Consider the following 15975-nt stretch of genomic DNA (forward strand, 5'->3'; position numbering starts at 1 on the left):
CCGATTTGCGATTTATAAAGTAGGTAATTTTTGATTAAAAGTGAAATCTTATTTTTCTTCACACTTAGCCGTCACATCACACACAATCAGAAGTTGACCGCCATTTTTGTATTGTCTACGTGTTACATCACAGTACGTTTCAACTCAAACGGCGAATAATTTTCGATTTTCCACAAATCTGCATAGTCAATGCATCCTTGGAGGTTGTAGTAATACAAACAGACATGGTTTCATGCTACACCAATGGCTGAAAGACCCCAAGTTTGCCAGAAATTGGATGAGGTTTGTCCGAAATACCCAAGTGTGGATCGGGCCTACAGGATGCTTGCTTTTGTGATCAGAATATTTTACAGAACACTGTTATGAAACAACAGAGATGACTAGATCTTGTGGTTATCTACCACAATTGAGAGAGGATGCTATTCCCATGATTAGGAGGAAGAAATAGCTGTCACTCGAAACTGTAAGACCATCCAATACCACTCCCCTCTCCACCACCCCTCCCACGATCTCCCAACAACCATCACCTCCACAATACCCACCACCACCCACCCCCTAACATCACTGCACCCTCCACTGGGGTGGGACACGGCACGGACATGACACGACACACACCGATACGGCACAGACACAAATGGTGTCCTGGGAAAGTATGAAACGGGATGATCCTGTAACACACAGGGCACCTGGTCAGCCTGCTAATGCTGGAACAAAGCATTTGTCGCAAATTTTGTTGGTGGTGTCCGAGTGTGCCTCGGCGGTGTTGGCTGTCGGGCGATGATGGGTATTTCTGCTGGAGTAACACAACTGATTTATCAATTGATACAAAATCCCTTATAAACCGCCAATTGAATTGGAAAAAACAAAACCGACTCATCTGTAGTGAACATGCAACCGGTGTTTTTATCTTCACTACACCTCCATTGTCGCCATCTTCGTTTTAATCGCTCGCATGAGGCTCAAAACGATACGGCTCCATAATTCCCCTGAAAGAGTTTCCATCAATAATTTTGTCTCCAATACTTTCTTCAAAATCCCAATGATAAGTTTCAATATAGTGAGAACCGTTAGAGTTGCTAATGACGGTGGAATCAATATGAGAATCTGAGCTCGACATGCACTGTTTCTCTATGTAAGCCGCCATTTGGATCAAGGGGGCGTTCTGAGTGTGACGTCAATGGCGCGAAATCGAAAATCGACACTTTAGGGGTTTTCCCGGCACTCTGTGATTGGCAAAAAAAATTCAATTTTTCCCCCTTAAAATTAGACCGTGATTAATGATTTTCACTAGTTTTAAGAAGAAAACAAAAGGTTTGGGTTCCCCTTTAATAAAAATAGGGTGAAGGGGTGAGAGGAGTATGTGATCGGCTCCATCTGTCCTTGTCTGTCCGTCACACCATCTCCTCAAATGCTTGTGCAGAAATTTTGCCAAATTTGGTAGTTATTGTCATCACATGGCAAAACGTGCGAGAGCAGTCTCTTTTTTTGGCCCTTCTCTCTGGGGCCTTGGGGTCAAATAGTCAAATAACAAGAAATTAAATTACGGCACAAAAATTTTTTAGAATGAAACTTCGTATATGCAATCAAATTTGCGGGACATATGTAACGAATTTATGTAACTGTTTTATGCGGGACATATGTAACGATTTTTTTGGATTTAACCCCCGGGTTACGTCCCAGGGGGTGGGGTGTTGGGGTCGCAGAGGTCAAAGCAGAATTTTTTTTAAACTCGATATCTGATATTGGGGCATTCCTGGTGGAACTTTTTGCCATATTTTGACTTTGCTTTCGGTGGAAGCATGGGGATTTGCGATGGCGCACCATCGACTTCGCTCCAATTTTGCCTATCCTTACTTTCTGCTTATTCTTGCTTGCTACTTTGCCTCAGATACCTGTAACAAATATAGTTTTTTTGTTTCCCATTTTATTTTCTTTATCCATACACTATTCCCAATATGAGATAATTTGCTGATGTCCTTTTCTGTTATTTTCAATCTTTCATTCATTGTATTTATCCTGTTCCTATTGACAGATTCTTCTGCCTGTTTAATTATTTACTTATCTTGTTCTTATTCTTCAAATTTCTGGTATTCGTCACATATTATTAGGGGCTGGCTGCTTATCATGTATGTATGAGTTCAAGGGGAGAGAGAGGTGTGGTTAAAAATTCAGCCATATTTGTGTACGTAATAAAAGGATGACCCCTGAAATGCCGTCACGCCGATTACCTTTCCTGTAATCTTTATGCTACAGCTGGGTATCCATTGTCCATTCTTATTTTCCCTTTTTGTAAATGAATGATATTTCTTTCAGGCTGCATCTCACAAAGCAGCCCCTCTCTCACTTAGACACTTAGCCATACCCAGAATGAGCTCATGGAATCTTGCATTATTAAATAGTCAACTCAGTACAAATGAACCAAAATGGTTTCTATTATTTCTGAAAGTATTCCTTAATGGAGGTTTTGAGTAAGATAAATGATTATAGTACAATTTGAGGATAGAAATACACTCATGACAATTTCTCCCCCCCCAAAAAAACCCACAATATGGATGGACAAACCTTGTAGATAACAATCCATTTACTGTCGTTTTCCTCATCTACAGCGCAGACGAGCAAATCCATTCGGACAAGAACCAGGTCCCCTGAAAACGATCGCTCCAACCATCACCCCCAGCTCGTCCCCATCTGAATCCATCTGTCCATTGCCACAAGGTATAGACAAACACCTCGTGTAAATTGAGCTACACGCTGTGCTTGAGATAACCCGGTACCACTGCTTCCCAGGCACGACCCGGCTGCAGCGAAGTGATAGTGATGTGGTGGACAGGAAGATGACAGGGGAGAGTGACCAAGAGCTGGAGAAGAGGGAAGGAAAAATAAAGGCAATCGAAGGAACACAGGAGGAGAGCCAGCCTCGAACACAGAGCAGCTTGCTTTTACAGGTGCCAGAATCTCTTATATTTTTATCATTTGTAAAATAGCCTTGGTCAATGTAACCAAATCAGGTTTGGGGATTGGTGCTGATGAGCATGATGGAGGGGAAGGTGGGGAATGCAAATCGTTTTCTTTAACCTTCATCACCCCATCAGCATAATTTCCATCAAGTATATCGCTTTAAAGGAGATCTCAACACAAAGTCAAAGAAAGTGAAAAAAAAAAAAAAAATTAAATTCCAGTTTTTGCCATGGACCCTCTCATTAGTCTGTGCTCCGGGATCCATCAATGCATCTGGAAACGATGAAAAGATCATTGTGTAATGTTTACCTGAGGATGTTAGCATGCAATCTGAACTCGTACGCACAAGTTGTGCCGAGAAAGCCCCAATGCCTTAGATTTGAGGCTAGGCCAGCATGCTTGATTAGTCCTTCCATGCCTAAAGTGTGAGGTTTACTTCCTACCATTACTTCCTTGAAGGCCTGAGGTCTTCATCATGGGTCTAACTTTGGCCTTGTTTAGCATTTAAAATAACTCGACTTGAGAAAACATTCTTTTGTGGATGTATGACACATGATTCTGAAATGGCATTCTTTCCAAGATATTGCACAACCCTGTAAGTCCCCATCCAAAGCTTTTCACGTCATAGTAAGCAAACTGTCGTTTAATGACACGAAGCTGTGAACATAACAGTGGTTGCTAGTGGTGAGGATTCCCTTTACCCTGAAGCATCCTGACTCGAGTACTCTCCATTTTTTCCCATGTGATTGCAGGAGTGGAACATACCATTTGAAAAGCTGTCTCTCGGGGATTGCTTGGGAAGGGGCCGGATAGGTCCCGTGTACAAGGGCAGGTGGTACGGCCCAGTGGTCATCAGGCTAGTTTGTCTTGAAAACAAATATGGGGAGAATACAGAGTCCGGCCTGAGGAGAGGAAGAGAGAACCAAGTGGGATCACCGATTGAAGAGCGAGCATGGAGAGAGTGTGAGGATGAAAACGTGACAGGAAGTACGGATGATAAAAGAGGAGCAAACACTATTGGGCATGAGCTTGTAGATGGTAATTATGGGGTGAATGGGAAATTGTTCAGAACGAAGACCGATGAACAAGATTTGGAAGCAGAGGTCGGAGGGGTCGAGGGAAAGGACTACACTGAGATCGGCAATGGTTTTGAGGCTGGATTAAAGGCCTTCCGCAGAGAGGTTCTCACTTATCAGCAAACTCGCCATGATAATCTCGTCCTTTTTCTGGGTGCCTGCCTGAATCCTCCTCGCCTGGCCATAATCACCAGGTAATGGATTATTTCGTTTCGAACCAATTATTCACTTATCAAAAGAAAAGCCACAAATGCACTTTATACCACAAAGTTCTAACACACTCATCCTCACTACACTCAATTTTCTATTAAATTAGGCCGAACCAACCCTTTCTCTCACATCAACATACTTGTATGCACATGATATCCCTTCTGATTTCCAGTTTTTGCCGTGGACCCTCTCTCTACTCTGTGCTTCGGGATCCATCGGTGCATCTGGAAACGAGCACAATCTGCCATGTTGCTACAGACATAGCCAAGGTAACCCAGCTGCACGGCCGCATAGCTGCCGAGCGCGTAACCGCCGGCTAGCCACAAAAAGTCAGTAACACAATCCCACAAACCATTTATTTTACAGCTAAACAATGATGTAATTATTGAGCTGTGAATCCTTGTACATAATTTGAACATGTGTTTCGAATACTTCACATGCTGTAATATCCATTATTAATGTACTACATGAATTAAAGCATCGGGTTACAATGCCAACTTTTTCCAGGGCATGAGTTACCTGCACCACAAGAAGATTTTACATCGAGATCTAAAATCCAAGAATGTGTTCTGGGATCGATCTCGGATTGTCGTTTCAGATTTCGGGCTTGCTCGCCTTTACCCTGACATGAAAACCCATGGGTAAATCGATCTGTCGGGTGTCCTTCAAGCATAATCAACATTGCATTAACAATAACGTTTAACATGTTGAAGAATTGTACAGTATTATTAAAGTGGAATATTATAAAGACTTGTGACTGACTCGAGTGCGTATTTATGGCTGTGCGCCAACCTGCGCACAGAGATTGGCTGTGTGTCCCGCAGGGTTGGTTGTCTCACCTGGCCCCTGAAATAATCAAGGTGCTCTCTCAGCTTACCCAACTGAACCAGTTAACCTACAGCACCTACACCGACATCTATGCATTCAGGTGACTTCTCTACTCAGTCCTGTAAATTGAACACTTTGCCTTTCTTGTGGTGCACCAAAGTATAGCTGCCATAGTGTAGCTGCCAAACTTGAAGAACTTGGGCAAATTTCAGAAGTACGTGCTTTGTACGTTGAGGTAATATGTTCCAAATGTCAGCAACGTCTGTTTCCGCATTCTTGAGTTTTATTTAGAAAACCCTCGAATGCACGTTGGTGTCTGTGCGTCCGTCCGCCCAAAATGTGTTGGTGCTCATATCTCAAGGAAGATACATTGAAACTAGCTGAAACTTGGAATATACATCGACCAATAGGTCTAGTTCATGGCTTTCAAAACAAATTCCACCTAAGTGCTGTAGTTTTTGCTTTAAAATTAAATATATATAAGTATATATACATAAATAAATATATATAAATATATACACACTTTATAACACTTCAAAATATTATTACACAATTATTATGTGCTCGCCCAATGGCCTAATGGATAAAGCATCAGACTCTCAAGCTGGGGATTAATGGGCTTTAATCCTGTCTGGGTTGAATATACTTTTCCCCTTACTTTTTCAAGTCTTTTATATCATCTTCAATAATGAACATCTTGTACAATGAGCAAATGCATTTTGTTCGTATTTAAAACTTAATTATTCTTAAATCTGAATTTCAGTGTCATGAGTATTGTACCACATCAAATTGCTTATTGTATGGAAATCAATGGAGGCGCAAAGTGCCCCTTCCTTTTTTTGGGACGGTTTCTCTGTTTGCAACTTTAACATGGGGACTGAAAATTCGTTTCTCGGCTTCTACTGGTACATTGCATTTTCTAGCGTGACTCTGCGTGCTGCGCACGCCTCACCACAAATCGTTTCAGAGGGATCGGCATCTTTGAATATTTCGGTGTCTTTTGGGTCTTTGGGTCTTTTGAGTCTTTTAGATCTTCATGGTGTTTTGGGTCTCTGGGGTATTTTGGGTCTTCGGGGTATTTTGGGTCTTCGGGGTATTTTGGGTCTTCAGGGTGTTTTGGGTCTTTGGGGTGTTTTGGGTCTTTGGGGGTGTTTTGGGTCTTTTGAGTCTTTGGGGTCTTTTGAGTCTTTGGGGTTTTTTGAGTCTTCGGGGTCTTTTGAGTCTTCGGGGTGTTTTGGGTCTTCAGGGGGTCATGGTGGTCTTAAGGGTCTTGGCGGGGGAATCTTGGGGGAATTAAAGGGTTGTCAAAGTTCTGAGGGGTCTCAGCAGTCTAAAAACGTAATTAAGAGGGTGTTGATTTTAGTTGAAGAAGACGTTTTCGTTGCATATAAACAAACATACATAACGACATAACTAACCAAATACGTTTGCTGTATTACAATACGATAAATATTGTTGCGGATATGAGAATTGTGTTTTTTTATTGTTGTGTAAATTGTTGTAAAAATATCACCCTCCTTCCTCCAGTTGTGTATAAAGGTCAAAATGCGTCCCGTAATTAGGTCATAAACAATCACGTTAGCCAATCATAGATTTCCTCCTTGTTGGTAGTTTATTTCCTTATTCTATGTAGGTTAAGGCGGTGTCTTCCATTAATTGACACTCCATTGCACCGAATTCAAATAGATAGATCCCCTTTCATCCCCATTCCCAAAGCCTCTATTGCCAACTGCATTCGCCGCCATTGCCCATGTGCTCCAACTCGGAGAAGAAGGGCGTGCCCGCCCATCGTCATCAAGGGTGGAGCCAGAGAGCCCGTGCCCACCAATCGGGGCCGAGGCAAGCTCACCGATGGGCGTGTCCTGGAGGCCGGCGGCTTGATCGCCGGAGGCGTTATATAAGCGCGCGCGGAAGCCTTTGAAGGAGTTCCAAGAAAGAGTCCAGACGAGCCTGGTAAAGGCAGAGGAGTTCTAAGTTCTAAGAGTTGCGCCAGAGACGGCAGATGATCCCAGACGAGCCCTCGGAGAAAGAAGGGAGACGCGTCCTGAGGTGAGCCAGAGAAGCAGCTTTGGCTCCACCAGTAGTTTTGGCTCCACCAGCAGCTTTGGCTCCACCAGTAGTTTTGGCTCCACCAGTAGTTTTGGCTCCACCAGCAGCTTTGGCTCCACAAGCAGCGTTGACTCCACCAGGCAGCTTCGACCCGTTACCCCGCGGGAACCAGATTGCGGTGGCATCGGTGGCCGTCGAGGTCCAGCCCGACGTCCCGTGCGGGATCAAGCCCGAACCATCTGCCCCAGCTGAACCTTCCCATTCCTCCTTCCAATCATTCCTGCCTGCAAATTCCCCATTCGTGTGAGTCCGTCTTTGTTTGTTCTGTCCTGGGTATTAATTAAGACTGCATAGGTAAGCTAAGTTTCACTGTGTCCTTCTGGTCCGTCCCTCTTTCTGCCATTATTTTATTATCCTTCCTTCTCCTTGGTTTCTTTTGGTTGTAAATAATAGTAATAAATTATAGTCGTATTGCAAACCCTTCTTGTCTTCTTCTTCTTCACATCCGTCGTCTTTGTCTTTTCCCCAATTGAATACCGGTGGCACGATTTGGCCAACGTTTCAGGATCGGGTTAGTCTTGTTAACGGTTCGGGCCGCGGCTGCCATCCGCTCGGCAAATTACCATCTTATCCGCGGTCGCGAACGAAGCGGCTCACCGGCCTTTCCGGAGGCCGCGGTGCAGCTTCAGGGACCACGTCGGTCAGTGACAAGCGAGGGGACTAATCCCCCCTCAAAGGGGAACCATAGGCCGACGTTGGGTTCCGTAACAATATACGTATTGTCTCGCGATCCATTCGGTTAATACCAGGGCTCGCGGATGACCGAACAGCTTTAATGGAGGCGACGACCAAATACGGATTTGACTACCAGCACGGGAGGAAGAATGAAGGGGAGGAGCGGCAGCGCGTACCTGTAATCCGACGGCAGCTCTCGATCCTGCAAGAAATTAATGAACTCGAACAAACACAAGATTTAATGTACAAAAATAGAGATTTATTACGGGACCCGATACAATGGACACGACGGAAGAAACGAAATCCTACGTTGGGACGTCCCCACACCAGACTTAACAACAGGACACAGGAATGAATGAAAGGAAAATAAAGTGTTATGGCGTGTATTTGTGAAATGTGGTGCGTCTTTAACTGTCTGTAGTCCTGTCCACCGTCCAATGCGGCTCCGAGCTCCGGCGCGAAGAAACCCTCCGTCCGCTTTGCCCACGCTCTGCTAGGCCCCGAGCCAACCCGCTCACCCCAGCCTCGTCCGCTCCACGGCACGCCTCGCTCCAAACTCCTCGTCGGTGGCACATGAGGTCCGTTCGCTCACAGCACCAAAAGCACTGAGCACCGAAAGCACTGAGCACCGTTCCAAGCACCACAAAGATCACAAATCCAACGACCACCAGTCAAGAACGCAGGGAGGAGCGCGAATAAAATCCAGGCAGAAAGAGTGAAGCACGACGGGCGATCTCCAACACGAAGGGGTCCAGCGCGAAGAGAAGAGCTAAGAGCTTCAAGCACGAGGGGAGAGAGAAAAAAAATATCGTCGAGCGAATGCTTTTGTCACCCGGCGTGTGACCTCAATCTCGCGCGTCCCCAATCAGAGCCTCGTCTCTCGACCTCTCGAATGTTCTGACTCCACCGGTGCCCTCCCATTGGCCAAGTGCTTCCCGCCCTGTAGTGTTGCTCGCCCCTCCCCCTGGCCAATCAACAGTCCTCCTGGGCGTGGCTCCCAGCCTTGCTCGATGCTTGGTCGCCCATGGTAGGTAGCGTACTGCGCAGCTGCTGCCTGCTTGTCTTTCCGGTCAGTCATTGTAAGGGGAGGGAATTATTTAATGTGTGCTCTAAGGGATCTATCTAATGTCTATGTGAATGCTTTGCCATAAGGGACACAGGTTTGGCGACAGAGGGGACGACGAACGAGGTAACTTTATCCATAATCCCTGCACTATTTATCATGCCCCGCCCCCTCGTGGTGGGGACACCAATACAGCTTATACCGACAAACCGGGCTAAACATAGAACTTATCACAGGTAGATTCCCTATCACGAGACAGATACCTACCTATACAGATCTATCTGGCTCTAGATATTCGTCTACCAAAATTCATAACACAAGACTCTCAAGCTAGGGATTAATGGGTTTGAATCCTGTCTGGGTTGAATATACTGTCGCGCGGACCCTTCTGGTTAATACCAGGGCTCACGGATGACCAGAACGGATTTACTTGAGGCGATAACCAAACACGGATTCTACTTATGTAGCGCGGGAAGAAGAAGGAAAGTGGAAGCTACGGTAAAAGCGCGTACCTGTGGAAGGCGAACGAACTCAAACAGAACCAGATTTGTGGGGAATGAAAAATAATACAAGGGTTTATTTCAATAAAAGGTAGGGACAGGGAAAACACGCGCCGGTAATAAATATCCTAATCGGGACGTCCCCACACACAGATTTCAGAAACGAGACACAGGAATGGATGAAAGGAAAAGAAAACGTTCGTTATATTGTGAAATGTGGTGCGTCCTTATCTGTCCGTTGTCTGGTATTGTCTGCCGTCCAAACACGGCTCCGTTCGACCCCGCTCGCGCACCACCAGGCCTTGCTCCAAGCTCCACAAGCGCGGATCGCACACCACGAGGTCCCTCGCTCCAAACTCCAAAGCACCGCGAAGGCCCGAGCCAACGACCACCAGGGACCTCCCACGACCAAGCAGGGAAGCGCAGAGAGCACAAGACAGCCGGAGACAGCCAGAAAGCACAAGGGTTTGAGCTGAACGTGCCAGAGGGCCAGAGGGACGTGCTTCGCAAGAGCCAACTCGATGTCCAAGAACCGCAAGAGCCGTGCTGCGCAAGACGAAGAGCGGAAATTGGCGTTCGAAGCGCCCTCATATAACCTTGCGGTGGTGACGTAAGCCTTGGCGCGCCACCCAATCAGTGCCCTCCACCGGCTCGTTGGCTGGACGTTCGCGCCTACCGCGCCAACCCATCACTTGTTCCCTGTAGTGTGGTGATAGTTCCCTGTAGCGTGCTACTCGGGGCCTGCCGGAGGTGTAGCTGGCGGCGGCCATCATCGGCGGTGCCCCGAACTGGTTTCCTTGCCTGTGCCTTCCGAAGTCACTGTCAGGGAAGTGAATTATTTAATGTTGTACTAGGGACCTGTCTAAGTGTCTACAGGTGTGCATTGCCATAAGGGACGAAGGTTTGACTACCAGGTTTGACACACAGGGGCTGTTATCTTTAATCCCTAACTACCTAACACACGAACATCCTGATATGTTCACAGGTATACATCTTAACCGACAAACCGGACTACACAGAACTGAACTTATTACAAGGTAAATTCCTTATCGCGACAGACGAAGCATGTTACCTATTCAGATCTACCTGGCTCTAGATATTCCTTTACCCTACCGACATAATACTTTTCCCTTTACTTTTTCAAGTCTTTCATATAATCTTCAATAATGAACAAATGAACATCTTGTACAATGAGCAAATGCATTTTGTTCATATTTAAAACTTAATTATTCTTAAATCTGAATTTCAGTGTCATGAGTATTGTACCACAAATTGCTTATTCTATGGAAATCAATGGAGGCGCAAAGTGCCCCTTCGTTTTTTAGGGACGGTTTCTCTGTTTTCAACTTTAACATGGGGACTGAAAATTCATTTCTCGGCTTCTACTGGTATATTGTATTTTCTAGCGTGACTGTGCACTCCGCACGCCTCACCACACATCGTTTCAGAGGGATAGGCATCTTTGAATATTTCGGTGTCTTCTGGGTCTTTGGGTATTTTTGAGTCTTTTAGGTCTTCATGGTGTTTTGGGTCTTAGGGGTATTTTGGATCTTCGGGGTATTTTGGGTCTTCGGGGTATTTTGGGTCTTCGGGGTATTTTGTGTCTTCGGGGTATTTTGGGTCTTCGGGGTATTTTGGGTCTTCGGGGTATTTTGGGTCTTCGGGGTGTTTTGGGTCTTTCGGGTGTTTTTGGTCTTTCGGGTGTTTTGGGCCTTTCGGGTGTTTTCGGTCTTTCTGGTGTTTTCGGTCTTTCGGGTGTTTTGGGCCTTTCGGGTGTTTTGGGTCTTTGGGGTGTTTTGGGTCTTTGGGGTGTTTTGGGTCTTTGGGGTGTTTTGGGTCGTTGGGGTGTTTTGGGTCTTTGGGGTGTTTTGGGTCTTTGGGGTGTTTTGGGTCTTTGGGGTGTTTTGGGTCTTTTAAGTCTTTGGGGCCTTTTGAGTCTTTGGGGTCTTTTGAGTCTTCAGGGTGTTTTGGGTCTTCAATGGTATTTTGGGTCTTCAGGGGTCATGGTGGTCTTAAGGGTCTTGGGGAAATTGAAGGGTTGTCAAAGTTCTGAGGGGTCTCAGCAGTCTAAAAACGTAATTAAGAGGGTGTTCATTTTAGTTGAAGACGTTTTCGTTGCATATAAACAAACATACATAACGACATAACTAACCAAATACGTTTGCTCTATTATAATACGATAAATATACATATATACACACTTTATACCCCATTAAAGGGTTTTTAAAAAATTCTAAGCTGCAAGCTCAATGGCCGAATGGATAAAGCATCAAACTCCCTCACTCGGGATTGTGTGTTGAATCCTGTCTGGGTTGAATATTTTTTTTCCCTTACTTTTTCAAGTGTTTATATAAGTTCTTGTATGATTAACATACAAGGTAATACGTCGAGGTAATATCTATCTATAATTCCACTAATGTGTGTGTGTGTGTGTGTGTGTGTGTGTGTGTGTGTGTGTGTGTGTGTGTGTGTGTGTGTGTGTGTGTGTGTGTGTGTGTGTCTGTGTGTGTGTGTGTGTGTGTGTCTGTGTGTGTGTGTGTTTGTCTGTGACCGCTGTTTCTCGACAACCACGGGTCCGATATACTTTAAACTTGCCAGGTATATTGCTGGGGACCCGAGGATGTGCCTTTTCAAGGTTTCATATTAATCGGACAAGTACTTACCGAGCTATGGCGATTTAGCCGTTCGCCGTTCGCTTTGGCGTTGCGAATGGACCAAACCATTGCATGTAAATAGAGGGGGGGGTTCTGTGGTCGTTGCGAATGGACCAAACCATTCATGTAAATAGAGGGGGGGGGGGGTTCTGTGGTCGTTACTGCCACGTGGTTTCAAAGTTTTTTTTTGTTGTTGTTGTTTGCACGCATGTTTTTTTGCACCCACGTACGGGCACGCCCTAGGATGTTTACACACACACACCCCTACACAAATTTTTTTTTTTTTTTTTTTTTTTGGCAAGGAACGGGCACCCACGTACGGGCACGTCCTAGCTTATATATAGTACGGGCATGCCCTAGTGTTCCAAATTTCAGCAATAGTGGGGCGGCTTAGCCCAAATATTCAAAAGAATTGTGCATTTTGTGATACAAGCACCAAATTTGGCACAAATGTACATTCATATGTTGCGAACATTTTCAGATATTGGGCCACTTGAAATTCCGTAATTTTTTTTTTCAAATTTTTTCAAATTTCGTAATTTCAAATTTTTCGGGTGACACCGTCACAATTTCGGTCTTCGAGGCCGGCCGATAGGCAAAGTGTGCCCGGAAGGGACGAGGTTCTCCTGACCACGTGGCCCTCGATCTGGGAAGCGAGAGGCGTTCCATTAGTGGACGCGCCCCTCACGCCCGACTTTTGGGCGGCCCCGGCAGGCCGTTTGTTTTGACGTTCCGTGACAGGCCCCGCACCCCCACCTCCGGGCCGACCGGAAGCTTGTGCTGAGTACATCATACCTGAACAACTCAGTGAGGCAGAACACAGCAGTGCACACCAGGGTGACCCCTTCAGTGCATAAACCAATTAACCTGTCCACTGCAGGGCATATAGAAATGAAGTTATTTTCTGCATATAATAATAATATAAGTTCAGTTCTATATAACAATTTCTGTTATCACCACTACCACTACAACTACCACTACTACAAGCTTTGTCTGGAATTTTGTGGACTAACAGACAAACAGACATACAGACAAGCTGGGATCAAAACATTACCTCCTTCCACCATTGAGTGTAGAGGTAAACATCATGGAAATTATATCATGCCCTAGATTTAATTCATGCTTACCCGTGTATTTGCTTCACTGGTTCACAAGGTCTTTTGCATACATGTAATTCAGACTCTCGTCTTCATTGCTGACCACACAATGTTCGCAACATATTAATGTACATTTGTGCCAAATTTGGTGCTTGTATCACAAAATGCACAATTCTTTTGAATATTTGGGCTAAGCCGCCCCACTATATCGGCCGGCCTCGAAGACCGAAATTGTGACGGTGTCACCCGAAAAATTTGAAATTACGAAATTTGAAAAAATTTGAAAAAAAAAATTACGGAATTTCAAGTGGCCCAATATTGTCACCACTCGCAAGCCGTTCGCTTTGGACCAAACCATTTCATGTAAATAGAGGGGGGGGGATATAATTTTAGATATAGATATAGTACGGGCATGCCCTAGTATCTGAAAATGTTCGCAACATATTAATGTACATTTGTGCCAAATTTGGTGCTTGTATCACAAAATGCACAACAGGTTTGCTATGCTGCTACACTACAACGTCTGTTTCCGCATTCTTGAGTTTTATTTAGAAAACCCTCGAATGCACGTTGGTGTCTGTCCGTCCGCCCAAAACGTGTTGGCACTCATATGTCAAGGGCTATACATTGAAACTAGCTGAAACTTGGAATATACATTGGCCAATAGATCTAGTTAATGGCTTTTGAAACAAATTCCACCTAAGTGTTATAGTTTTTGCTTTAAAATTAAATATATATAGACATAATATATAAATATACATAAATACACACCGTATACCTCTTTAATATATTATTACAAAAAAAATCTAACATGCTGGCCTAATGGATAAGGCATCAGACTCCCAAGCTGAGGAGTATGAATCCCGTCTGGGTTGAATTTTTTTTTTTTCCCTTACTTTTTCAAGTCTTTTATATCGTTTTGAATAAAGTCTTGGACGATGAACAAATGCATTTTGTTCGTATTTAAAATGCAGCTAGGGTAAAATGTCAGGGGTATAGAAAAGGCCTCTTTATATGGAATGCGCCATGTGGCGAACTATGGAAAAGAAGGGACATTTTTCAAAATCTCGTGTGCATGCTGGACTACCCTTGTGTTCTTGGGAGGAACCAAATAATGCTCTAGAAATGTTCATATAAAGGGGTGCCAATTTGATTCATACAGCTGCATGAATAAGTAAATGGATTTTAACCGATATATGTAGGGTGCCCCTTTATATGAACATTCCTAGAGCATTACTTGGTTCCTCCTAAGAACACAAGGGTAGTCCAGCATAGCATACACATGAGATTTTTAAAATGTCCTTTATTTTCTATTGTTTGGCATTTTCTACAAGCTATGGAATGTCCCTTCTTTTCTATCCTTTGCCACATGGCACATACGACATACCATATAAAGGGGCCTTTTATATGCCCCTGGAATTTTCCCCAAGATTTCTATGAGAGTTATCTCCATATTTGGGAAGGGGGTGGGGGGAATGATCCTGCCCTCGCATCTTATTGCCATGTGGTGATCATTCATAACTGTGACTTTCTGCCCAACTGTTGAGGACGAGATAGCGTGATGGACGAACAGACCCGATTACAATATCCCCCGTTATTTTCAAAAACCTTGGCGATAAAAAGGAAATGAATGCAAAATAGAGCGGAGGATTGCAAAATATACCTGTAAGTAGTACATGGGAGAGGTTATCACACTGACAGTGAGAAGGTGGAATGAACGAATGGGAAACGAGGGTTTAAATAAGAACGAGTGAGAATGCTGCTGCAGAAATCGAATTGCTACCCCAATGGAGTTTGTCTGTTTGAATGAAACAAAATCAAATACATTATAAGGCCCAAGGTGCTTAAACTACGAGCCAAAGCTTTTAACTCACCCGTGGCTTAAGGAAATTGTGTTAAAGATTAAAAACGACGTTGGGTTTTTGGAGAAGGCAATGAACTCGTTTTTCCCTCTCTTTATCTTGCAGAATAAGCAATGCTAAAGGAGAGAGAGAGCGTAGGAGGTAAAGCATATAAACAGTAAGGTAGGCGGGATAGCTCGGAGGTAGCAAAGTTGACTTTGAGCTGTTTGATTTTGGTTAGATTCCTGGCATCCTGTTGCTATTATCTGGCTAGCTTGTGCACTTTTGTTAATTTAAAAGCCCACTATTGTGAATAGAGTAGGCCACTGTGCGATCTTTAGTTGGTCAGAATTCCGACCGACCTGCCTCCTGATTCTTTGACCAAAGACTGCCGAAGTGCTACAATACAAACTAGTACAGCATTTGTGGCTTCGTGATTGCATCATTCTTGTTCCATAATATTCCTACTCCTTGTAATCTGGAATCGGCCAGATAATAGCCTGTAATAGCCTGTTTCACAAAACAAAGCACGGCCAATTGAAACGAACCCAGAGCAGTTGCATTAAAGATAAGGTGCACTATACCACCCTCTGCACCATCCTGTCTTTTGAATATGTGCATTTGAATATGAATATGTGCCTTTGAATTTTGAATGACTTTGAATATGTGCATATAATATGAAGTGGGTGTGTGTGTGGTGTGTGTGTTTTCACATTCTCTCCACTATCTTCACCAATCAGCACCGTGTGGTTTGAGCTGCATGCTCGCCACTGGCCTTTTCCTGGGCAGTCCGAAGAGGCCGTATTGTGGCAGGGGGGGAGTGGGCGACTCCCCCCTCAACCGGGCGAGTCCAGTCCACCGCCGGGGGGAGGAGGTGCCAAGTACCCTGCACAAGTTCCTATGGGCAGAGAAGCTTGGGTAAGATCCTAATGTGGATGTGAACTGGGTTTCCTTGTGCCCTAAT

General features: G+C 44.6%; 1 protein-coding gene across 2 annotated transcripts in view; it reads left to right on the top strand.

The window, feature by feature from the left end:
* LOC137425224 (kinase suppressor of Ras 2) overlaps window positions 1–15975 on the top strand; it is a 105768-nt gene that overhangs the window by 86003 nt on the left and 3790 nt on the right. For both annotated transcript variants that reach the window (XM_068113423.2, XM_068113424.2), the window contains 7 exons: window positions 2607–2715; window positions 2788–2945; window positions 3711–4228; window positions 4417–4513; window positions 4752–4885; window positions 5047–5172; window positions 15752–15929. In XM_068113423.2, the coding sequence (XP_067969524.2) occupies window positions 2607–2715; window positions 2788–2945; window positions 3711–4228; window positions 4417–4513; window positions 4752–4885; window positions 5047–5172; window positions 15752–15929 (1320 nt within the window). The remainder of the gene's footprint in view (window positions 1–2606; window positions 2716–2787; window positions 2946–3710; window positions 4229–4416; window positions 4514–4751; window positions 4886–5046; window positions 5173–15751; window positions 15930–15975) is intronic.

This window comes from Myxine glutinosa, chromosome 4 (assembly GCF_964187855.1).
Source record: "Myxine glutinosa chromosome 4, kmMyxGlut1.1, whole genome shotgun sequence".
NCBI classification, from domain to species: domain Eukaryota; kingdom Metazoa; phylum Chordata; class Myxini; order Myxiniformes; family Myxinidae; genus Myxine; species Myxine glutinosa.